Source organism: Crocodylus siamensis, chromosome 10 (assembly GCF_052110815.1).
Source record: "Crocodylus siamensis isolate JL-2025a chromosome 10, ASM5211081v1, whole genome shotgun sequence".
NCBI lineage: Eukaryota > Metazoa > Chordata > Crocodylia > Crocodylidae > Crocodylus > Crocodylus siamensis.
The window spans coordinates 29890923-29917581 of record NC_143404.1 but is presented as its reverse complement, the minus strand read 5'-3'; the positions used below and the strand labels follow the sequence as shown (position 1 = coordinate 29917581).

Genomic DNA, 26659 nt, shown 5'->3' with positions numbered 1-26659 from the left:
AGTCTGATACTACATTCAACCAGGTTTATCTCAAACTGGTTTCAGCCATTTTCAAACTGGTTTATGTGCACTGAACTTCTGTTCTGTTACAGGTTTAAACCAGTTTCTGATCACTTAAACCAGTCTATGTTTAATGTCTGTCCCTAGCCTCTGAAAATCTCCAATAAAGGAGGTTCTCTGACTCCCCTCAGAAGCTTGTTTCATTGCCCTAGGCCTAATGTTCTTACCATTGAAATGTTTTTTTTATGATATTCCATTACATGTACTTTGCTGTGGTATCCTGCCCTTTGTGGTAAGGAAAAGCAGTTGTCCCGTCTCTTTTTGGGAAACCTTTGAGCCTAATTTATTTTGTGCTTGAGATGTCATTTCTCTTTAAAACAAACAAACAGACATCTCTAAGAAAAAAGGTAAGATACTGACCTGTGCTGCTGTTTAGTTTCACACCAACAAGGAACTATGTTCAAACTCTATCACATGTCTCATGAGCAGAAAATCAATTAAATTTGAAAAGCAAGGGATATGGAGTTCTTGAGTTCCTTTTGTTGTCAGTAAAAAACAATTAACACATATTTCACTATGACATTCTAGTTAAAAAGATTCAAGGCAAATAAAAGAAACATTTAAAATTTTATTGCTGAACTGCAGAAAAAACAGCTTTACTTATACCATACAATCAGGTGTGGTACCAACTCTTGTATATAAATGTTGGCAAAGGTTTTCAATACAAAGCAGCTACTGCTGTTTTGAGAAGAAAATCAGGAATGCAGTGTTGGCTGTAAAGGGCTGATTTTGTTTCCATGTTAGCTTGGATATATAAAACTGTAGTAGCAAAATGAGGATCAGTAAAGGCTTCAAAACCTTCCTGGAAGTACGTAGGTGGTTAACTCACATGGAGTTCCACAGTGTTATAGCTCCACTGTTGTCAGTAGTTTAAAGTAAGCTCATGTTTGTCTGCAGTCACACCTCTGGAGTGCAGTGATATAAGTAATAGTGATAACATTTCCATGTGCTTTAATGAGAACAGGAGTAGGATGAATTTTTGAAACCTTCCATTAAACTGTCAAAAGAATAGCCACCAGTGTAGGTGACCTAGTGACATCCTTTTTCATTGGAATGAATTACATAAAAAATAAGCATACCATGACTTTTACTTCTCCTGCGTTAACAGAATCACTGTATTTTTGGCCCACATCCCTGTTACCACACCATTTATAATCACTATATACTTTCAGTTTCTCCTAATACATCCATATTATTTTGAAATCCTTAGAATCACAGGCATAAACGCTACTTATATGCATTATCTATTATCCATAAGTTATGTTAATGATGTCTCCACAATTAACCTGCTCTAGAATAGTCACACCCTTTTGGTGCGTGGGGGTGGGGTTTGGAGGAGGGCAGCTGGGAAATGATTTGTCTTCTAAGCAGTGGAATTCACAGATCTGCAGATGAGGGTTCAAAGTTGCGCTCTCCAGAGTGTTTGCCATCCTCAGGCAGTTTGGAAATGCGCTGTATAAAGGAAAAACAGAGGATCATATAGTCACAAGTGGGTGTGCCTGGACTCCATTTGTACATATATATAGAAATTAGCTTGTGTTTTTAATCTCTTTTTTATTACTACAAAAGGAATATCCCATACTAAACTCAGAATACCTTTAATTCCCACATTGTACAAAACCATAAATACAAGGATAACTTCACTTATGTAATCGCAGTGATGTGAAGTTAGGCACACACCTACTTAAGTCATCACTTGATGAGGCTCTAAGCTTTTATTCAGTACTTGCTGAACTTGTGAAAATGGAAAGTATGCCTCTCTCATTTCATGTTAATTATTTTAATTGGTAGAAGAGGCTACATTGTACATACTGATTATACAGCACACAGTCATTCTGAGGCACATTTGAAATGAATAAAACCAAATTCATGCTGTATTTACCCAGATTCAAGACAATTCTGAATTTAAAATGACCCCTCCCCCAATAATTAAATTCTATACAAGAAAAATGTAATGATTTGTTATAATTTTCTATGTAGATAATCTAATTACCTCCCTTTCCCTCCCCCCTCTACTGCAGCAGGAAAAGCAGTGGCCAAAGGACAAGTGGGGAAAAGGGGAGCAGGTAGATGGGAAACAGTACAGGGAAGGTGGTGGGTAAGTAAGTAGTCAATGGAGAGGCAGATGGGGAGTGGGGGAGCAGGCAGTGTGGGAGTCAAGCAACCTGACCCCTGCTGTCAGTCCCCTGCACCACTTGTCCACCCTGCTGCCTGCCATTTCCTCAGCACCTGCTGCCCTGCCACCTGTCCCCCAATGCCTGCACCCACCGTCACCTTCCCTTCTCCAGTGTCTCTACCAATTCTCATCCCACCATGTGCTCCCCCTGCTGTCTCCCACATATTGCAACCACTGCCTGCCTGCTCCCTTATCCTACAGGTCTAGCCCCACTCCAGTCTGGGGCGTGGAACATGTGCTTGTTACAGCCCCAACGTGGCTCGGTAGCTGTGGTAAAGGTGGCAACTCTAGCCTAGGCTCTGGGGCCAGACAGAGCCACTGCTGCTACAACAGCAGGGAGCTGGAGGCACAATGTGGGGAACAGAGGGGTGGGGGGGCAGGCAGCACCTGTGACTCTGATCCTGACCCTAGGTCAGGTCCGGAGCTAGAGCCACAGCCTCCACGTACCCTCCAGGCACTGCCTTGTACTCAAATCCAAGATGAGGTGCTTTCCCCGATGTGGAAAATCACTTCGCTTTGTATTTGAGTAAGCATGGTAGTTATTTTATTCTCAGTCCTATTAGAAAGATGAAAGCTAGAAAACCCTTAAATTTAGGTTTTTTAGAATAGAATGCTGAATAACTCTTTCAGAGGAGAGCAAGTTATGCCTTTTTAAAGTACAAAAGTGCTGAAATGAAATTTATGAAAAAACCGTCATGCACGTAAAATACCATAGATATCACAGTAAGTTCTACCACCGTGAATATCAGCAACTTCTAGCATGTGTATCAAATATAACCTTCCGTGACCTGTCCTCTACACTGCATGTACCATTTTTAGAGCAATTTTTAGAACTTCTGATCTTAGCATCTGCACTGAAAAACTTTTTTGGATCAAGTTCTATGCACTTCAATTGTATAAAACTTCCATTTACAACAATGGGAATTTTGCTACGTTAGAGGAACACAATCTGTTTCAGTGAGCTATACTGACTCCAGGCTGAATCAAATACTGACTTCAATTGGAAATGTATCTGACATCAGAAATGACCCATGCATCTGTATATGCATATTTTGCACTATACACTATTAGCAACTACTGTGATGCTAGATGCCAGATTAAAAATCCAAAAAAATAATTATTTCCTATATTTGCTATTAGAAAGTTGTATAGATCAGGCAAAAGAAAACCAGTTGGTCAAACGAGACCTCTTGTGGCATGGATACTGCACTACATCTCTGAACCTAGTGTATGTGAAGGTACACACGATGCAGTACATTATATATCCCTTTGTTGCTAGGAGAGAATATTCATTGCTTCTTAGCTAAAAAAAAAAAAATGTATTGGCACCAGAAATTTAAGTAGAAGATAAGCTTTGCACAGTTTTCTCGGGAAGTTGGGTCCATGACTTCTTTAACTCTTTGCTTCTTTATACTTTGAAATGTGGGCAAATTTAATTACTGGATTTACAAGTCCTTTTTCCTCCTTTCCATAGAGATAGAAACACAACACTTACTATTGTTTTAAAGAACTGGTTCTTTTTCTTCTTTTTCAAGGTTTTCTTGTCTCCCTCTAAGGTAGTAGGAAGAATTTGCTGGCTCAATCTATGTGATCCAACTGGTTCATCAGCCGGTGGGGTGCCCACAACTGAGAGAGTTAACCCTTCAAATAGATGCAAATGATGGGTTATAAAAAGAGAGAAATAAAAGTGTAAGGCAAAACAGCAAAAAATAAATATTTTTTACAATTCACAGGGTAAGATGAGATGTCTTAATCCAATTCCACCTTTTTTAAATTCAGTATTTGAAAAAACTTGCATCCCCTTGGACAGGTTAAGAGTAGACTTGGCAGAAATAATTTTTTATTCTTAGAATTCAGAGGATAATATCAATGTTTATTTTTAAGAATGTATTTCAATTTTTTATCCATTCAAATTTGCAGGATTGTGCAGTTCAATCACCTGCCACAACAAACATAACTACTGTAGAACTGCCACCAGCTGAGCAGCAAAGCTGCCATCAGTTTCAGCTCTGCTCGCCCATAGCTCCCTTGTCCACTTTGTCACTTCCTCCTTCTTCGTTCTCAGTCTCCTTGGGCTTCTGGGAATTGCTATCAAAACCACAGTCAGCATGCTTCTGTAGGACTGCCTACCACCTCCATACCTACACACTCCATCAGGCATCATTTTGAGTTATGCACTTTTTTTAATACATTTGATTATTAACAATGGAAGTATTTTTTCATTCGTCTGTGAGTGTGAGGTTAAATCAAGGTTTATTATTTACTGATAAAACTTGAATCCTACAAAGCCTAGTTAAGAGTTAGTTTCATTTCAACTGGGTAGTGAACAGGAAGGAGGCCTGAGTCTCCTCTCACTGACTTTGGCCTTATATTATTGTAATTCCATTGTGTACACCAGCGTCACTCCTGATTTGCCTCGGTACAAATGAAAGGAGAAAGAGAGCTATAATTTTAGGATACTGGTCTATAAAGAGGGCAAGCTCTTCTTAATGGTAAACATTTATAGGAAAAAACAAAACTTTATTTGGGGAAAATATTAAATCTATCAAGGCCTGTCTTTTCCGCAGCGATATTGTTACTTGATCTGTTCCTCTCCCTGTTCTCAAGGGGGAGTTGTGATGTCAGTCACAGAGGTTTCCCTAAATCAACATACAAATCTCATCTTGCCTCTACTTGTTACATTTCCCTGCACTGGTGCTGCAACCCAATGTTGTGGTGTGTTTTCCTTCCTAAAGTAAGGGACGAGCAAAGTATTCTCCTTCTTTTCTTCCCTTTCTGCACTCTGCCTTTGGATCACAGACCATTGAAGATCTTGCTTCCACAAATAAAGTTCTACAGGGCAGAAAAGACCAATGGACCTTTTTTCTCCGGAAACATGCAAATTGGATTTTTTGGATGTTTAGTTTTTAATTGTGATGTGGAGCAGAGATAAAAACTTATGCTGGCTGTTTGCAGGCCTTTTTGGATTTTTGCACTCAAAGTTTTAGCTGGGTGACATACAGCAGACTCAGCTTTAGGGTAATTCCTAAGAAAGCAATGACTTTTTCTACCATAACATGATTTCAGTAAAACAAAGATAACCTGGGAGAATTGCATTAGCAGGGATTTAATGTTTTTGGGACATTTTCTTTATTTAGATGAAGATTGGGGCAATGACAATTTTTCAAAGCAATGTTCTATTAGAACTTTTTAAGTTCATTTAAAATTTCAACAGTGTAATAAGTGGGTGTTGTTCTATAGATTTTTCCAACATGCATTTCAAGGTACATGTTACACATTACATGCTATCCCAGCCAACTCTATTTCAGTGTTAAAGATGGAACTTTAGATTCAGCCTCCATGGAACAAAGGACAAAAAGCTAATTTTTAGTTTTGGGTCTACCTTAAACAATTGGTGCAGCATGCAGTCTTACCATAGTGAATTTACCTGGTATAGTTGGCATAGATCGACTGGCAAAGCTCATTTGCTTGAGAATAGATGTTTTCTGAGGTGCTACTGCATGTTCTGAGAGGTTGGTGTCACTCATGAACTCGTATTTCCTTGACAGCTAGTTATATAAAACAAAGTTACCATTAATGGTGAACTAAAATATAACCAATAGCAGTACACTAGGCAAAATGAGCAACTTATTTGTTATATGGAGGAAAATAATTCTGCTTTTAGCCCCACTGGGGACATTGACATGAGATGTTTACTGTGAAGTTGCCTAATTATGTCCACAGTAAGCATCTCAGCAGCTACAAGTACACAAGTAGTGCTATTAGGATGGAGTAAACTAATTAACTCCGCCGTAGGTTAGTACTTGTAACCACAAGTACTATCCTATGGCAGAGTTTTTTACTTCTCAGCAACACACGTGTAGATGCTGATGTGGCTGGGTGGTGCGTGAGGGTGGTTCAGTATGGGGGTTGCCTATTGGTTAGCTCCAGACTGGAACACCGTCATGCCCCAGCCAGTCCCTGTGCAGCATATTGAGCTGAGTCAAGAGCAGCCCTGGGCTGGCAGGCTGACCCCCTGGGTCTTCTGCCAGCCAGAGCTGTTCTGGCCTGGTTCAATGTGCTGCAGTCTTGGGTGCACATTAAAATGCAGTGCACGTTACGTGCCAGAGTTTATTGCTGTGCATTAACTAAATGTGTAGACATGCCCACTGTGTAGTGCTTTATAAGAGAATTTGGCCCATAGAGAACATGAAAGGGTATAATTTTCTATGTAAACTCAAGTAAAAAAGGTGGAGTTGACACTTAATCACATTCTGAATATTCTATGAACTGAAGGAAGAAAAATGGGCATTAAAGAGTATATAGTCTACTTGATGTGGAATAATCTTGTCAGTAAGTTCAGAGTGACTATTGGAAAATAAATTGAAACTCTGAGAAGTCCCCCCCACTCCCTCCAGCATTAGCATTGCCAGCTTAGATGCTGGAAAAATGCCAACTTCTACAATGAATTAAAAGTGAATTGTGAAAGTTTCCTTCAGATACGGTCAGCTTAGATCCAATTGTAGTGCATATGTGCCTCTTGCAAGTGAATGCATCTACCTTGTTTTAAAAAAAGAAAACAAAATAGCGTCTGACAGAGATGCTCCTGCACCTGGTGTCTCCTCATGTTCTTATACAAGGGCATGAAGCATGGGGCAGACGGTTCCCTGTCCCTTCCACACTGCAAGATCTCATAAGAAATATGTGTGTGTCTACAAAATGAACACAAAGCTGTGAACAAGGACAAAATCAGGTTAAGCCACCTATGCACAAAAATCAACCAATGTTTTTTGCAGGAATCTCAATAGGTTTCAGTTTCCTCACAATTTGACTGTCATGGTAGCTTAGGACACTGGAAAGTGGATATGAAGTTGATTATGAGATCTACATGGACAATATCCTCCCAAGGAGCCAAAATTAATGTAGAGTAAATAATAATGGATTTCTCTGCGCGCATGTCATCCACCTGATGGACGGAGTGGGAAGTTCCAGTTGCACTCATTGAACATTGATTTTAGCATCTGGCCTATCAGTCAAGTCCAGGGCAAGCATGTGAGAGCAGTCACCAGGTAATTCAAGATTTCTGATGCTGGCACGTTCTTGAGGAAGCGGATGTTGCTTGCATTCTAAGGGAGTGGGCCTTGAGGTTCAGTGGGAGAAGTACATCAACCAGCAGATAATGCAGCTGATAGCACCAGCCAGCTGTGTTTCCTATGTCAGTAATCTTTTTGACCTTTAGAATACTTGGCAATGACTAGAAACAGACAGGATGACAATCTGGCTTGTTTGAACCACTTAATGTAATGGGATAAAGTCATAATTACATACATACATTAAAAACATGTAGTTTCTGTTTTTCCAGTGCTAAGTGTGGCTTGAAAAAGAAGACAGGTGGGTGCACTGACCGTTACATGAAGCTCTGAGACAACCTGAGGAATGAGTGTCACAGGATGGGGTCCTGTAGGATGGCCGTGATCTTCCCCAGGACCCCTTACTCTGCCAAGTTGGCCCAATGGGCACCCTCGATTCTTTCCTGCCACGTCTTTGATCGAATGATTGATAGAGAGCCTGCCTCCAAGTCCTCCCGGACACTGTAGAGATTGATTCCCAGGACCCCATGGGTCCCCGGATCCCTGGTGAATCCCACTCCAGGATGGACGTCACAATGCGTGTTTCGGGGCACCCTTGCCTTATGGGCTGTACGTAGCTCCAACCACCCCTTTACCACACCCCAAGCCTCACAGATGGAACTGACATTGTTCAGTCTGGGCCCTGTTATAATTTGGCCCCCTGGCACTCGGGCTCCCCACAGCCCTGTCTCACACTGCGCCTCCCTGGCACTCAGGTTCCCCACAGCCCTGCAAAGTGCTGCACCCTCTCTGGCACTGGGGTTGGTGCACCCCCAAATGCTGTGCCCTCTCTGGTGCCAGGGTCAGTGCACTGCTGTGGGTCCCCTATGAGGCCTCCTCCATCCCCTAATAGCCTCACCCAAACCACCGGTCTTAAACAGCAAACAAAACACGAGTCCCTGGGCTATAACATCATTCAAGCCACACCAGGGGCGCTCCATCCCTTACCAGTATTAGAGGCTGTACCTGCAGCCAGGCCTCTCCCTTTTGGTTGCTCTGGGAGAGCTCCTTCCCTCTTGGCTGCTGGCAGGGAATTGCCTTCCTGGCCCCAGCTCTGGGGTTTATATATGAGCCAGGCCCTGCCCCTTCCAGTCAGCTGACCACTGGCAGGTGTGGGCCACTAGCTCATTCTAGCTGCCCTAGTAAACAGCAGTTGGGGGCTCCCTACTTACTGCTAGGGCTCTTTCCCTAGCAGTTTCCACTCTTTAAAGGAGCAGGGCACCTAAGTGCTCTGTGACAATGAGCTTTAAGAGAGGTCCTGGTAACCTTATATTGAGGTTCAGCCATAAGTGCCTGAAATGCATTTACTCTTCTGGCTCAGGAGAAAACCACTAGGAAGACAGTCTTCAGAAGCACTGCAAGAAAAGTCTTAGGGAGGTTTAAAGGGAGGCTCTGTGAACTACAGAAATAATAAGTTGAAGACCCAGGAATCAATACTTTCTCTGAGTGGTATGTTAGGGCATCTATATATGTGCTCTGGGGTAGGGGTGAGGTGCTTTTATTAGAGCGGCTGCTACAGCTGCTTTAATTAAAGCACCTGGAGCATCCTATGTATATGCATCCCCATGCTCCAAAATGGTGGCAGGGGAGATTTATCTAAGTCAAACAAGCTTTAGATAAAGCACCCCTGTCACCATTTTGAAGCGTGGGGATACTGATACACCGACATGGAGGCTGGCTGGAGCACGGTAATTACCACACTCCAGCAGAATTGATTAATCGAGTCTGCTCCACTGAGCTGTAATTACAGTTCATCAGAGCAGCCTCCACACTAGGGTGTATAAGCACTCTCAGTGTATAACGGTCCATAGTACTGGAGAGCGGAGAGACAACGACACTATATCGTACTGCAGAGGGTCCAACGTACAGGTAAAGGGTCAAATGAGACTGCTATTATTCAAGCACCAAAACCAGAATATTCTATAATGTTATTTCCAAGTACTACAACAAGGTTTGGGAGAGATTTTTAGCTTAGGTACAAGATTTTTTTTCTTCTCCCTGTAAAAAGCTGTAATCACATCTTTGCGCACAGGTGACTTATCCTGATTTGTTCAAGTGGCAAAAGGCAGGGTAGATTTTCATCTTATAGACTAACTAAAGTAGATAATATATATAGCACAAGCTTTTGTGAGCTGAAGCTCACTTCATCATATGCTTCAGCTCATGAAGGCTTGTGATATATATATATATATATACACTGGATTCCTCTTACTGGAATCACTTTTGGAAATATTTATTTGATTCTATTAACCAGCTAATTCCATTAAAAGAAGACCCGTTTTTTTAAGAACACAGATACTCCTCCCCCACAGCCCCCTGGCCCTGCTTGTGCCTCTCACTTCCCCCCACAGCCCCCTCAGCCCTGCTGATGCCCCTCACCCCCCCCACAGCCCCATGGCCCCCCAACCCTGCTAAATGGGTCCCCCAGTTGCCAGGGCTATGGCTAGGGACTTGTGTCCACAGCTCCCTTCCCCCAGCAGGAGGCAGCAGCTACTGCAGTGGAGCAGAGCCTGGGGCCTCACCTACTGCTGTCCACTGTGGGCTTGGGTGCAGGGGATGAGGCCAGCTCCCTGGTGTAGTGCGCACTCCTGGAGGGGCAGAGGGGGACTTGTACCCCACAGATCTGTGCATGGGGTGGGGGTGGGAGTGGGGGCAGGCCTTGGCAGTGAGGTTGTGCCTCTCAAAGCAAACACACACTCAGGCCAGGGAGCCCAGCCCCCGCCCCCTGGATGAGCCACCCACAGCTCTGTCCTACTCCCTACTGGGGCTCCAGCCCTGATCAACTTCCTCCCTCCCTCCCTACGGGGTCTCAATTCCTGCCCCCGCCCTACCTGCTTACCTGTGGAAGCTGTTCTCCACAGTGCTTGGAGCCATGTGCATCTACATGCACATGGCACCCCCTGCCTGACCACCCTCTTCCCACTGCCTCCCAGCCCGCTGCAGACTGGAACTCTGCCAGCCTACAGAGGGCATGCTGCAAAACTGCAAAATCCCTGGCCTTCTCCAGTAAAATGATTCCAAAAGCCAAAAATTGTGATTCTAATATGAGCGATTTTTACATGTAATAATATTCAGATGGTTTTGGTTTTCCCATATTGATTCAAATAAGCATCTGATTCTATTAACCAGTGATTCTATAAAGCAGAACCCACTGTATCCTCTTTGTTTATCTATAAGGTGCAAATCTACCCTGCTTTCTACTTAAGACTAACATGGCTAACTAAGTCTCTTTGTCCATGTTCACAGCTTTTTTATTCTTTGTAAGAAGGATTTGTGTTCGAATGAATGGCCACATAGAGATACTTCATAGTAGGAAGAATTTGGATTATTTTTAGTCAAAGCAAATGAGCAATACCAAACATGTTGGGCTTTGTGCTGCCTGCAAAGCATAGGGTACAATAGGAAACCAAACCATTGCTGAGAAATGGTTTTTAGTAAACTGTGACACCTGAAATGGTGTTGAAAAAGATTTAAGCAGTGTTGTAAACTAATGCTGTTCCCTCCTTCCTTTTAAGGATGGATCCAAATACTGATTTACATATCTCCACCCACCAGCCATATATTATCTCAGGGCAGTCCAAATTCAAAGTAGCCATGGGCCAGATTACTTGCAGGTTGCATGAGTGGATGACATAGGACCAGAGCCATACTCTGCATGGCATGCCTATGCCCCACTTTTCCCAATGCTGCACATGTGCCTCACCCTCACCTTCCCAGCTGTGGGCTCCCCTATTGCACCACACTGCTCAGGTGCTTTGGGCAGCAAGCTGCACGGGGCTGGGGTGGGGGCAGGAAGGGGAAGCCAAAGTGGGTGCTGGCTGCTGATACAATCAGAGTGACAGGGGGAGCCAGGAGGGAGCCTAGGGGCCACAATTTAAGGCCATGTGGACTGCATGTGACCTGTGGGCTACCACAGATATATAATATGGTATAATATGGTTCAAGGGGCGGCTTGTGGTCAGGGGACATTTTTCCGCACTTGTATCAACTGTATTTCTGTCTAATGAAGATGAAGCCAATGGTCCCATTTTATATCTTATATCCATGTGCAATTCTTCTTTTCATATGCACTGAGAGTGCAAATTATGTCTGTGATATACCAAAACAAAACCCTGAACTCAGGTTCCAGCAATGAAAAAAGAAAAAAAAAACTGTTCCAAAAAGCCATTTAATTTGGAACTTTGCTGTTTTATGTTATGGTAGTATTAGAGTGATGTTGTAGTGTTGATGGTCAATAAATTATGCAAGAAGCAAAGATTTTTTTTCCCTTGGGGTGGGAGGTGAATTCAGACAAGCTTTCAAATGCAAGGTTTTCTTCTTGAGATCACCCAAAGAGACCTGAAGAAGAATGCCTTTCAGCCTTGCATGTCAATGCATAATGAACTTTATCCCGACCACATACAGCTGGTCTGATAAAAGATATAATTTCAGAAGAAAATCCAGTTTTATGTTCACATGTAAAAGATCACATCCATCTTTGGTTTAACTTTTTCTTAGTCTGATCCGTTAGAGTACTGATGAATTAGGCCCAGGGTCTTTTAAAGAGATGCTGGCTTTATGCCTACACGGAAATAATTCAGCTTGCTTTTAACAACGCACCTGAAAGATTTTTGATCAAATAACATATTTCACCTTTCTAATTCAGCTCTGTTACAGGCTTGATATTTAGAAAGCCTTCTCTATCAATAGTAAACCTCTCATAGATTTTTGTTTTAATGGCTCCTCCTTTTTCACTCACAAGCATTTGTCTATTGAGGATAAAATTGCAAAAATTGCACAGTGGAAGTTATTCCAATGATCTATTAGTGTTATAAAGACATTTAGATGATATATGGCACTAAAGAGATACCACGACTTAAACACTCTGGCTTGGCACCATTTAAAGAACACAGTTTGCAAACTTGCAATTTCCTAACAGCTGCGTGTCCTGTAACAAGGTACAGAATGTACAGGACTCATCACTTTTGAAATAACCCTGACTGGAAGGGGATACCGTAAAATGGCAGCAGAGCCAATTGCTTCTCCCCAGGAAACCTAGTTTATCCCCCCCAACCAAGTAGTTCATTTATACTTGACTAGGCATCAGGAGTCTGGAGCTTCTGGGCCAGATTTCCCAGCTGGGGAAGCCAACAGAGATGCATTGATTTATACCAGCTAAGGATCTAGCCCTCAGTCTCTGCAGGTTGCTTTTTGTGATAGAGCAAAGAGTATTTCAGAACAGATATTAAATAAAAGAAAATGCTCTATTTGGAGAGTGTATAAAAGTGTTCTAGGTTGGTAACATACACATTTCATATCAGAAAGGCAAAGATCAGGTGCTGGTTTTTCATCTGCAAATACCACACTGCTTCTTTTTGTTCTCTTCTTGGACCTTCTCATCTTCACCTCAGGCTGAGTGGTTGTCTGCGGTACAGTCTCTTCTGATTTGGTTGACTTTTGTGATACTACTTCCAATTCAAAACTGTAGCAAATATAAAACAGAAAAAACATGCTAAATTATATTATAAAAAACAGTGGTATTATGACATGATTTCTTATGCAACAGAAATATAGTTGTGATCATTCATAGTGCTGACTTTTCTGTACAGTCTTGCAGACCAGTACAAAATGATTGATATGTGCATACTACTATGTGCTCTGGTTGACAACTATCTAATAGGAGCCTCATAGGACACATTAAGCTAGCTTACAATGTTATAGAGTTTGTGAAATATTAATCTGAAATGTAAGTCTCATTTGTTTTGTAGCCACCACTGCAGATTAGCTCCAAGCTACCTAATTTATATATAGGCAGAGTTATTATGATGCCAGTTTTGATATGGATGCTGAAAGCAAACTAGGCTATTTTGCTGGTTGAGCACATTAGGAAAGGAGTAAGACAATTTCTTTTCATACCTTGTGATATAATAGGGATAAGTTTAATACAGATTACACTTAGACCATACTTAGGGCACTTAAAGCATGCACATCTGCACATTAAATCTCATTAGCTCATGCTAAGCACTCTCTGAGAATCTCAAAGTTACACCACTTCATGAAAGTTAACACTGGGCCATGCCTCCTAGCTCATTTTAGGGTAACTTCAGTGTGCTCCACAGAGATGAAATAAGCAATCTGTAGGCCCACAACTCCTCAGCCCTAATGGGGGAGCTCCTAATGGTAGGAGCCCTAGTGGCTCCAACCTGTACTTCCCCTGTACTTCCCCAGACTGGGGATAGAGCCCAGGTTTCTGGCTCCTAGCCATGTCTCTACACACCAACCCTCCAGTTCCAGGTCAGAACAGGCAAGAAACTATATTAACCCTTAACGTGTGACTGCTCACAGTTCATTCTAACTTTAACACCAATTTATTATGCTTTAAGCATAATGTTAACTTTCACCCTAAGTGGATCCCTTTACAAATTTAGGAATTTTTTTTTTTCACTACTTTGCAAACCGTGCAGCCAACTTGGCAATTAGCTGAATAGATTAGCCAATAATCTTTGGGAAGGAAAACAGTTGCACAAATTGCAACCATTTCCAAAAGTTTACAGCTGAAACATGGTTCACTTCTTATCAACAGAAACAACACATGAAATGAGTATCCTTAACTTGTCTCTTCAACTTTGGTACAAAATGAACCTTGTTCAGACTTAGTATGGGACACTAGAATCAGCACTTGCAAGAAAGCAAATAGCAGTACTGCTGATCTGGCCACCTCACACACGGTAGTGACTTCCTAATATTAAGAATAACATTATAAGTATATTAAATTATTTAGTGTTAAATGCTGAAGATGCAAATTGGGACCATATTTCCTAATTGTAGTCTGGTTCTTTGTTTTTAAAAGCCAACATAATCTTTGTTCAAATATATTTTATAATTACTTGTTTAGAAATAACACACCTATATCTGTGCATCCTAGGGTTGATGGTTAGAGGACACAGGAGTCCAAAACTGGCGGATAGTTTGTACATGGAAAAAAACTCTGATTTTAAATGTCCCAGCCTATGCAATCTCCACAAAGCTTGGGAGAGAAAATATAAAGCAAAGATCTACATTTCAGGGAGTATAAAGGATAGAAGCTGTTCTAATAATTTCTTGCTCCTTTCCATATATTTACAAGCTTTTCAAAAAACAACTGGGTTGCATAACAGGTAAGCTAAAAATATACAACAAAAATATGTCACATTTTCTTGATCTTACAAATTTTATTTTTTGAAGTATTTGTAATATTTGTAAAATAGTATCTGAAAGCCAAGTAAGTTAATTTAAAACAGAATGGTCATTCTCCTCTCCCACCTAAAATGAGTGTTGAGTGCATTTTGTCTTTCCACAATTAGAGATTGAATATTACATAAAATATTATATCTCAGTGTCTGAAACAGCTCTGGCTTTAATGAAAAGATGATGTTGGCATTGTCCAAAGCACTCGCTATTGTTTTAGCTCTCACTGTTTTCCTGTTGCCTTATGTTTGGTCATACAAAACTGGAAGAACATAGGATGTGGCAGTGAAAGAACTTATTGAGATATTAATGACCAACCTTTCTGAGACAATTTTGTTTGGAGTGCTGCAGTCTGAATTCATAGAAGCTAGCGAAATAACAGACATCTGACGATAGGATCTCAGCATGGATCTTGGCCGTCCTAGTCTCCTGTCATCAAAATCTGGCTACAAGACAGAAAAGAGAAAACTATATTATTAACAAAGTTTGCATGTACTGCACTGAATGACTCTTTCCTAGTTTCTGACGATGATAGAACTATATGATCTAAGAATGGATTTGTTGGAAATTGCTTGTTAACCAAGATGCAGAATTTTAGTACTCTGATTTTGTTTCTGGATATGATCCTAGCCACTGGATTTTCAAACTAAGTGGGGGGAATAACATTGCATTTGGGGAAAATATGTAGTTAACATCCTTGCACAGTTTGCTCTATGCTGAGAAAGGCAAGGATACACAATACATGCAAGGAAAAAAAAGACACTGGAAGGAACCAGGCATGCAGGGGGGAGAAGCATACTTGCTTTATAAAATAGTTCTGGCCAATATATACTACAAACTAGCATCCCTGCTACCTCTCTAGTCCTAAGCCTTGATGCCTCCTCCTTTCTATAGTCAACCTCCTCTTCCCCTCCCTGGATGTGGCTGTGCTGACTGCTTCAAACAACAGGCAAAAAAGGTGGCAAAAGATAGGCTGATCAAGTCAGATTGCTCACTCTGGTCATACTGGCTATTTTAACTATTTCTATTCCTTCTAAACATATACTGGCAGGTCTTCAGTATATTCAGGGAAGAAGGGAGATTGACTGCAACTCTCATTCATTAGCTAATAATGATCATTGTAGTGGGAAACTGAGCAGGTTATTCGTGTGGCTTATTTCTTCTTTCTACCAGTAATAGATGGAAACTGGAGACCATGGCTAGGGACAGACATTACACATAAACTGGTTTAAGTGATCAGAAACTGGTTTAAACCTGTAACAGAACAGATGTTCAGTGCATATAAACCAGTTTGAAAATGGCTGAAACCGGTTTCCAATATTACTGGTTTGAGGCGTAACTGATTTGGATCAAATTGGTTTATGCAATGTCCGTCTCAGACTCCTTCCTGGTTTAACTTAAACCAGAGTCCTCCATCATCCCAAATGCTTTGCAGCCCTGGGCTGAGCTGTCTGCTCCAGAGTAGGAATGACCCCACCCCTCTACTCCTTGGCTGGAGCTCTGGCAGAGACTGCAGGCACAGTAGTGTCTGCCTGGCTTCTCCCTGCCCCTGCTCCTGCCCCTTCCCCACCCCCCACTCCCTGCTCCAGCAGAGATTCCCCCCCTCCCCTCTCCCACAGTATGGACCATAGCCAGCATGTGGTCTGCTAGCTAATGCTGAGAGGTATCTGTGTACAGCAGACAGGACAGTGTCTGCTTAGGGCTTCTTGGAGCTAATCAACAGGTCATCTGATAATGTCCTTCCATTCCTTCCTTGGAAAAAGTTTTTAAGAAGACCTTGACCTAATGAGTGAGACTTTTGTTTTCTTGATGAGGTGTTAAACATTGTGTTATCAACTCCCTATTGGCTCCCTTGCTGGTCAGGAACAGCGAGGGTGGAGGGGAACCCCTCCCTAATCAGAGCATCCTGCAGGGGCTTTGCACTGTGTAAGGAATGGGAGGGCTACTCTAGCACCCATCGCTTCTAGCCTGAGCCACTAGCATGTAACTGCATTTTCTCAGTCCAGAGGGAATGTCTATGCACTTGCAAAGTGGTTCAGCCTAGCCAGGTTAGACTAACCTGCAAAGACTGAATCAATTCAGAGTTGGGCTTTTTGCCAGCAGTCTTTTCTGCCCAGAGCAGGGGGCTAGACCTGATGATCTCACAAGCTCCCTTCCAGCCCTAAACTTTTGTGAATCTGTGAATGTCTGTCCCTAGCCCATGTCTATATCAGTGACTGTAACCCCTGCCTTCCTTATTCTTATGCTGTGTTTTCTCATGCTGCATGCAGCAGTGAGGTCCAAACTTCTTGGCCAGTTTCCAGCACATATCTCAACATCTGCACTCATTTCCATTTTTGGGAAGTGAATTTGGCAATAGCAACTGAACTGTGCATTTAGACTTGTCCTTCTTTTTCTCAATTGATATAGTCCCTGAAGAGAATTTTTAAGTGTGAACTTTCCACATTTAGCTCATCATAATGGTATGAAATGTTATAGGTCTCAAAGCATTTCTGAACACAAACTTTGTGAACTACTTTCCATCCTGTTTTAATTTTTCTTTAATAAAAGCAAGAATAGTTTTTTAAAAATCCAAGACTCACCATGTTTAACAGTTACACAATAAAATTCTTATTTTGATGGTTCAGATCATTTGGAATCTGTATGGAAACTGGTATAGAATCTCACATGCTGAACTCCCATGCTGCTAGTTTCTGATGCTATTACTTTTCACTAAGACTGTCAAGGCTCGGAAAAACCACGTATAGTTCCAAAGTTTATTTTGAAAATACTTTTCACAGTTTATATTCACTTAGAATTACTTCTCATTCCATGAGCTCCTAGAATACAGTGATAAGACACAATGGGCGCAACTACCCTTTAAATGAAAGAGCTCACACCAGCAGCCAGAAACAGAATGAAGGATGATAAAAAAGGAAATGGTGTGTATTTCAAACTAACTGGCTTCTCTTGAATATGATAAAATGTCTTAAATACTACTATCTAGCAAGCATATTCATTTATGAGGAATTTCTTGAATAGCGATAAAATAATTCACCCTGTTGCATCATGTATCTTTGAATGCAATTACATTTATAACAGCATACCCCGCTGCTATGTTGAATACTGAACCTCAGAGTGAGTATGAGAGATATTTGCATCTAAAGAGTTAGATTAGACCAGCTTGGACACTGACCATAAATCTCAAGAGATGAAATTAGATAGCTAAACTGTCAGGTTTACCATCATGTTTCAGACAATACTGTGGACATTGTTGAAAATGGGAGGCTTAGAAAAACAGAGCATGTAGTAAAGGAGAGAAATAATATATATAGATTGCTGTTTAGTTTTATAAATTTAATACAAACAGGTGTTGAGGGAGGCAGCATATGATAAAATTGCAGAGAGCAGGTTATATAAAAATACTCAGATAAATGCCTGGAACTTGCCTAATTTGGGGTCCCAGCACAGAATACCACCAAAAGCATAGGTAAGAAGTTGGCCACCCTAATTTTTTCTCTGATCAAACTTGAATGCAGTACTACATAATTTCCCAAACAATGAGTATCTAATTCCTGAAACCAACAAACTGTTAAAACGATATTCAGACATTTAAGTGGTTTTATTTGAGAGGTGACTGGAAGACATTGTGATTAGATTTATCTTTTAACTTCCCACTTCTTACTAGTTTAGGTCTCAGCTATTATTTATGATAATATCACGCACAATCCGTTTGTTTTAAAACAGGTTTAGAATTAGCGAAGTGCAGTGAGCTATGAGTACTAAGTGTAGATCAAAGCTCTGAACCACTAAAAATTACAGAAAGAGGGGAAAAGTATGTCATAGCATTTTTTCAGAGTATTTGTTTCTATTTCTGTCTAGTGTGAAAAAGTATTGCAGTTTTAATAGGGATGGGGAGAGATTACAAATCTCAGAATGAGGGATGTTTGATGCATCAGGGAATTAATTAACTCCCCTGACTAAAATTCAGAGATGTAGTTGGCTGTTTAAAATTCAGGTCACAGTAACTTCAGATCATAGAACAGTCCTTAAGTAACACAAGTGCAGGAGGTGGTTTGCTTATATGAAAAGTACAGGGCACATTCTAAATAAAGAGAAAGTGTAGGAGTGAGGAGGGGCATAAAAGAAGAACCTTACCAATTCTCTGACTCCATATTGTTTTTCTACTTTAACCTTTAAGTGCTTGAAACACTCCTCCATACGCTCATGGAAAGGACGAAGGTTTTCAGAAACTCTTCTTTCATGAATCTTAATTCCAGCCCCAAGGAAAGGTAGCTTGAAAAAATAAGAAGTGAGAATGTTACACTGATGTGACAACCCCTCTCCTTCTATGCACAGAATCTGCCAAGTCAACTGCAAAATTTTTACTGTTGCTTATAATATATTTGTCAGCTGGTTTCATTACTCCCCAGAAACTGGTAGCAGCAGATAGGCAGTTTACTGCAGTTTGGAGAGAGCTCTGAAAAGCAGGCTTCCTGGGTAAAGTGTTGGAATCGGCTAGATTAGAGTACTACCTCAGGGTCACTGTTTCACAACCCTATTTATATATTTTAATGTTTGTTCCATTATGTTATGCAATTGAAAAGCCTATGTGGAAGTCTCTGGTAAAACCTGTTGCTCTTCTTATAAGATCAGGTGTGCAAGATGAATCACAAAACCAAACACCCTTTTGACAAGCCATGCAAGGTCATCCAAGATACTAACTGGTTGCATCTACACAATAAACGCCAGCACAGTTTGCACTGTGGTCAGCTGCTCCTGGGTGCAGTGTTTACTTGTGCACCTGTGATCACAGCAATTTCAGTCATGGCAGAGTAGCCCCAGGCTCTGGGTGGCAGCATTGGGTAGCGTTGGGGTCGACTGGGGCATAGTGATGTTACAGTGCAGGGCTAGCCAGCAGGCAGCACCCATACTGTAGCTTCTTTGTGTCCTATCCTGCCCCAGGCACCATAGTTTCATATTTTCTAGGGTCGGAAGGGACCTGATTAGATCATCTAGTCTGACCCCCTGCCATGGCAGGAAAGAGTACTGGGATCAAATGACCCCAGCAAGGTGTACATCTACATGTGTGTTGCAGGAGCCTAAATTCTTCCACCCTAGGGTAGTTTCATAGATGTTAGGGTCAAGAAGGGACCTATTAGATCATCGAGTCTGACCCCCTGCCCTGGGCAGGAATGAGTGCTGGGGTCAGATGACCCCAGCCAGGTGTCTGTCCAATCTCCTTTTAAATACCTCCAAGGAAAAGGACAGCACCACCTCCCTTGGAAGCTTATCCAATATTTTGACAACCCTCACTGTAAAGAATTTTTTCCTGGTGTCCAAACTGAATTTGCTGTCTTCCAGTTTGTGGCCATTATTTCTAGTTACCCTGACAGGCACCCTGGTAAACACTGTATCCCCTATTTCTTGCTGGGCCCCCCTGGTGAATTTTTAGGCGGCCACAAGATCACCTCTCAGCCTCCTCCTGCAGAGGCTGAAGAAGTTCAGGTCTCCCAATCGGTCCACATAGGTATTTTTCTGTAGGCCTCTAACCAGATAAGTAGCCCTCCTCTGAACCCTCTCCAGGTCATCCACATCCCTCCTGAAGTGCAGTGCCCAAAACTGAATGCAATACTCCAGCTGTGACTTAACAAATGCCGCAAAGAGGGGAAGTATCACCTCCACCTCTTTGTGATGCACCTACTTATGCAAGAAAGGATGCAGTTAACTTTACTTATTACCTCATCACACTGGTGACTCGCATTCATTTTGGAGTTGACTGCGTCTCTGAGATCCCTTTTTGCAGTTTCCCAGACAGCACTATACTATGATGGAGTTAATTAATTTGCTGGACCCTAATATGGGTGCACATGTAGACAGAGATGCTTTGCTGCAAAATTAATTAGTCAATTCTGCAGTAAAGCGCATGTATAGATGCACCCATCATCTGATAATAAAGGTACTTGCCATTTTTTTTAATTGCTGAATGAAAAATGCCATTTTTTAATTGCTGAATGGGGGGGGGGGCGATATATCCAAAGGACTCCCCAACTTCAGCTTCAGAGTCCTCATTTCTCTTCAAAATCCAGCACTAGGTTTTTCAAAGCCTGGACAAACAAGGCATTTGCATTGGTATAGCTTTCACCAGTTTTGTAGTCCAGTGTAACTTGTGCTGGAATCTTCAGTGACCAGCGATGCAGATATCCCAGGGCAGCTGGATGGAATAAGCAGCTATTACAGCACTTTGCTACTTGTGAGAGAGGCAGTTATCTGTGTTAGGTTCCCAACGCATGTTATATTTAAGATGTGGTTAACAGATTAATTGCAACTTAAGCAGTAACTGGTCACACATGCGCACTGTTTTTAAGGTGCAATAATGCAGTAAACTCAGTATCACACTTTAAATTTAACATGCGACTGGGAACTTAGTCTACAGTGAGTCAGAAAGCAAAGCAGGGTGGTATCTTGAAGACCAACTCGTTCAGACAGGCAAAAGTTTTTAACGGCAGCAGCCTGCTTTGTCAGATGATGTCAACTACTATACCTTATGCCCGTCTGAATGAGTTAGTCTTTAAAGTGCCATCCTGCCCCGCCACTTCAGGTAAGGTAAAAACCAGTGACACTTATACTGGTGTATTTTATATTGGTGTAGTTGTAGCGAGGGATCAGTTACACCTCCATAAATGTGTTATCTCTCCAAGTCATTAGCCACCTATCCCAGCATCCATTCCCTCTGTGAACGAAATGAAAAACTAGGTTAGCAATGGTCCTCTCTGTCCTGCCAAGTGATAATTCTTTCTTCATTGAAGTCTCTCTACTGTTGGGTTACAAGATGTGATGAGTTTATTTACAAACAAAAATGAGGGTCTCACAGTGAAACAAACCCTTCTTTTTCAGTTCTTCTCGTTTCTATTTTCTCCTGGCTTTGTTACACTCCTGCATCAGCTTTATCTCCAGGATAGAGCTCATGTCTCTATCCTACTTAACACAGCTTTCGGTGTTGTATAAATAATAATAAACAGACATGGCTATTCAGTGAACCCTGAGCCCTTTTCTCTTCATCCTTGAGGGCACCTTGCTCCTGAGTCCTTAAAATTTGAGATTTATTCAATATACTCCTAACTTTATTTCTGCAAGTAACCTTTCTGATGCATTACCAAAACCTTTTAATCAGTTCCAAGTAATGTAGGTTTTGTATAGTCCACTTATATTTCCATTTTCCTTTATTGTGTGTTGACCCTGTAAACACCATTAATAGTATATACACGTAACTCTCTTTGCCCTCACCACATTTTAGGGAAGTTAATTCACAGTGTGATTCTTAAAAGCATATTACTAAAACACTTCTATTATGGATAGATCTGGTAGTGCTCTGTAGTAGTAGTAGTAACTGAATGTGTTTGAATCACAATACTGGTGCTTCAGGGTACATTGTATTAAATCTGTGGTGAAGAACAAAGTTTGCAATTTTTTTAGTGGAATCTGGACATCCATTAAGTGTTTTAGGACATGAGCACATGAACAAGCACCACAAAGTAAATTAAATTCATTGTAAAGTCTTTCACAAGTTAGCCTTTATTTACTATGGGGTAAGAACGTACACTTGTGCCCTTACTACAGACTAGCTCCTTGCAAATGATTCAAATATTGCAGTATTCCTGACTTGTTTGGTTCTTTGATGCTGTATCTTAAGTAACTTGTTCATGTGTCTGTGCCCTTAGACTGTATCAAGAGGAGAGAATACTGAACAGATGTGGTATGAATATAAAACTTGGTAACCATTAGTTATAGTGAGCTCCACAATGGAAACAATGAACATGGAAGGTGCTAGAACATGGAAGGTGCTAGAAGGAAACTTTAAAAAGTATTTGGAAATATTATTTCTGGATTGGAGCCTGGAACTGGTAGAAAAGTCTTGCTGCTACCCACCTACAAAATAAATATAAACTTTCACTGCCTCACAGGGGGGTGGTGAGTCATAATCAGTGACACAAAGTCCATAATATATATAGAGAGAAATGAAAGATATCAAGTTATAATTTGTAATAGAATTTCTATTTAATGAATAAGATTTCATACTATTCACATTAGGGAAAGAAGAAATCTATTAGAAGCCAGACATTTAAGGGTCACTGGTATATTTTAACACCAGGTATGAACTAAATATAATGACTTTCCTTTCCATAGCAAAGTCTATATCTCTCATTCATGTTATTTAATTTTTTGGACAAAGTGATTTGTTCATAATTAGCAAAGGCTGTATGAACCATATTCATCGGCAACACAATAAAGGCTTCTTATCGTACAGCCAGTCTTTGTCCTAGAAGTAGGTTTGCAGCAGCATTAATTGTCTTGACAAGATTATAAAAATAGAACTGATATTTCCTGAAATAATATTTCTTCTGTTATAACAACAAATGGTTAGGACAATTAAGAGAGTTATTTTTCCTTTGAATGTCATAAAAAATGTTGTGATGCTGCCTACAGTAAATGCACTTTATTCTTTGAGAACAAAGGGATTCTGGAGATTGGTTAACGTATGCATATTTTAAAAATAAGAAAAAAAATAGCATTAGTGTAGCTGATACAGGTAGAATATTTTGCTCTCCTATTGAGAAATCTGCTTAATAAAAGTATTTACTATTACTCTTTTGTGCTGATCGTGGAACGGAGTGCTACACAAAAAAAAGTGGCAACAACACTGCAAATGATACTAGGCATGCACTGCAGAGCTCCTAAGCAACATAAAATTGTATTCTTTAGTCTGATACCAAATAAAAAATTAATAAAAATGAATTTGCACCAGTTTTAGGAATGAAGGAATATTAGCAAAATTCAAGATACAAAATGTTGCTAAAATTCAAGATCAAAACATGTAAGAGTTTGTGTGTGAATTTTAGCAAAGCACGGCAGTGATGTGCTGTAGGAAATAAGGAATTAAAGCTGTGCTCCAAGACTGCAGGATTAAAATCCATGATTCTGGTAATACCCTCCCCAACTCTCTCAGAAGGCACTGAAGAAAAATAAACTTTGTCAGATATTTGTATTATCTGTTGGGCCCTTAAGAATGAAACTTATTCTGCATAAAGGAAATATTTCCTTTATAATGTACCCATCTACAGAAAAATAGCAGTCATTTAACTAGTAGATGAGTGAAAATTTCTAGTGCCCTCACAAAGTTTAGCCATTCCACTTCATTTCAGAAGAAAGAAACTCAGTGGTGTGATATTTTATGAATAATCTCAGTAAATTTATCTAAACTCTTGATTTATCCAACCAGCAATTTTGCTTTATCAACTTGTAACTGTTGATGCTGCTTAAGAACCTGTTCTCTTTTAAGTTCTGTATATTTAATATCTGTAATGTTAAGTGGGTATGGTTTTACATTATGCATCATGTGTTAGCATGCAAAATTCCTCACAAGATGCTGAAGTGTCACATATTCAAATGGCTTTTGGCAAGTGGTGTCCAAAGGAATTTGAATAATTAAGGGTGTACTATACTAGAGCATGTACAGGTTTTAAGTAAAATATATTAACAGCTGCCATGTGTTTTTGGCCTTCTCTCATTTTTGCCAAAACAGTATAACAAAATAATATCCCTCATCCCTTTCTATACTCACTCCCATTATAATGAGGAGGTTTATCACTGGCTAATACCATACATTTTGCAAAAACTTGTTAAAAATACCTGCTATACTTCACATAGATAGTCAGATTCTAGTCATAGCTTTGAATTTATTCCTTTTAAAAAGAGGAGACCATGCAAGAAAATATTTAACACAAGCTTCATAGCAACCTTCCTTGAGTCTGAAAAAGAAGAAGATGCAGCCTGTGCTAAGTTGGTCCAAAAAAAGATATGACCCTCCCAAAATAACCTAGTCTGTCACATATTTCCTGGACCCTCATGGCTACAACATCACTCCAACCATAACAGAAATATTTAGGTCATATATGCTCTCCCAATAAAAACAAGACCAGTAAACAAACAGAAAAAAAATAACTGAGAAAGCCTCAGAAAATTGCTGCCAATATGGTATTACCTGCCAAGCAATCAGGTCTTTCAGTTTGTTCAGCTTTTCTTGATCCTCTGGGTGGTTTTTGGTGTACTCATCTGTGAAGAAAGCCTGAAAGGGCATAAAAATCAATCAGTCCATCTGCTTGACATGAAAAATTAGTCCTTTCTTCAGTGACTGTATTCACAATCATTACAGGACATTAGAATGTTAAGACATCTGACTTCCTTTAGAGATGTAGCTTGTAAAGATACTTCACTGTTAACATAACTGAGGATCAATGGATCTATCTTGTTCATAGATCTCCATCTTTATTCAATACACCTGTGATTCTTCATAGTTAGTAGGGTCGGAAGGGACCTCAGCAGATCATCAAGTCCGACCCCCTGCCATTGCAGGAAAGAGTACTGGGCTCAAACGACCCCGGCAAGGTATTCATTTAGCCTTGTCTTAAAGAACCCAAAGGTAGGAGCCAGCACCACTTCGCTTGGAAGTTGGTTCCAGATCCTAGCTGCTCTGACAGTAAAGTAGTGACTTCTAATGTCTAATCTGAATTTACCCTCTGCCAGCTTTTGACCATTATTTCTAGTCACTCCTGGTAGTGCTTGGGGGAACAGGGACTTCCCCAATGCCTGCTGGTCCCCTCTGACTAGTTTGTAACAGGCCACTAGATCCGCCCATAGCCTTCTCTTGTGGAGGCTGAACAGGCTCAGGTCCTGTAGCCTCTCCTCGTAGGGCCTAACCAGTGCCTAACCAGTGCTGCATAGAGGGGAGGATCACCTCCTTGGACTTGCTTGAGATGCATCTGTGGATGCATGACAAGGTGCGGTTGGCCTTCCTGACTGCATCCCCACACTGCCTGCCCATGTTCATCTTGGCATCAATGATGACTCCAAGATCCTTTTCTGCCTCTGCAGTGACAACAAAGGAGTTCCCCAGCCTGTAGGTATGGTGCTGGTTCTTCCTCCCCAGGTGCATCTCCTTGCACTTGTCGGTGTTGAATCCCATTCTATTCTCATCCGCCCACCCCTGTAACCTGTCTAGGTCCAATTGTAGCCTATTCCTCCCTCCCAGCATGCCCACATCCCCACACATCTTAGTGTCATCAGCAAATTTGAACAGGGTGCTTTTTACCCCCTCATCCAAGTCACTGATGAAGGTGTTGAACAGTGCAGGCCTGAGGATTGAGCCCTGGGGGACCCACTGCCCACATCCCTCCACGTCAAAAATGACCCCGCCATTACCACACTCTGGGTGCAGCCCTCCTGCCAGTTGGTGACCCATCTGACTGTGTAGGTGTTGACACCACAGTCCCTCAGTTTTTTAATGAGAACAGGGTGAAAGACAGTGTTGAAGACCTTCCAGAAGTCCAGAAAGACTATGTCCACTGCTACCTCTGCATGTAAGGATTTGGTGACCTGGTCATGGAAGACCACCAGGTTGGTCTAACAGGACTGGCCTCTAATGAACCCGTGTTGGTTGCCCTTAAGCATATTCTCCCCTTCTGGCTCCTCGTGGACATGTGCCAGAATAATTCTCTCAAAAAGCTTACCCAGGATCGAGGTAAGACTAACTGGCCTATAGTTTCCTGGGTCCTCCTTCCTCCCTTTTTTGAAGATGGGAACCATGTTGGCCTTCTTCCAGTCCTCTGGCACCACACCAGAGCACCATGAGTGCTTGTAAAGCCATGCCAGGGGTCCTGCAATGACCTCAGCTAATTCCCTCAGCACTCTGGGGTGGAGATTATCCAGACCAGCTGATTTAAATACATCCAGTCCCTCCAGAAGTTCCCTCACTGACCCTTGGCCTAGGTTCACCTCCCTTGGGCCCTGAGGGGGGCCCAGTGTGGGGGCTGATCCGGTCCCTGCTCAGGAAAACAGAGGCAAAGAAGTCATTAAATAGGTTAGCTTTGTTGTCTAGTGTGACAACCAAATTTCCTAGCATGTCTTGCAGGGGCCCCACGTTACCCAGAACTTTTTGTCCCCTATGTATTTAAAAAAGGACTTCTTGTTGTCCTGGATCCGGGAAGCTAGTCCCAGTTCCATCTCCGCCTTGGCCTTCCTGACTGCCCGCCTACATCCCCGAGCAACTGCAGTATAGTCCTCCCTGGTGATG

At 41.4% G+C, this 26659-nt stretch overlaps 1 protein-coding gene across 1 annotated transcript in view; it reads right to left on the bottom strand.

Annotated features, from left to right (window-relative positions):
• Positions 1 to 637: 637 nt before the first annotated feature.
• The window catches only part of DOCK2 (dedicator of cytokinesis 2), a 514744-nt gene continuing 488722 nt past the window's right edge, over positions 638 to 26659 (bottom strand). Inside the window, exons 46-52 of the mRNA XM_090064272.1 lie at positions 24572 to 24655; positions 18688 to 18825; positions 14869 to 14996; positions 12631 to 12805; positions 5664 to 5784; positions 3732 to 3877; positions 638 to 1512 (exon numbers count right to left, since the gene is read on the bottom strand). Of these exons, the coding sequence (XP_089920398.1) occupies positions 1438 to 1512; positions 3732 to 3877; positions 5664 to 5784; positions 12631 to 12805; positions 14869 to 14996; positions 18688 to 18825; positions 24572 to 24655 (867 nt within the window). The 3' untranslated portion in view covers positions 638 to 1437. The remainder of the gene's footprint in view (positions 1513 to 3731; positions 3878 to 5663; positions 5785 to 12630; positions 12806 to 14868; positions 14997 to 18687; positions 18826 to 24571; positions 24656 to 26659) is intronic.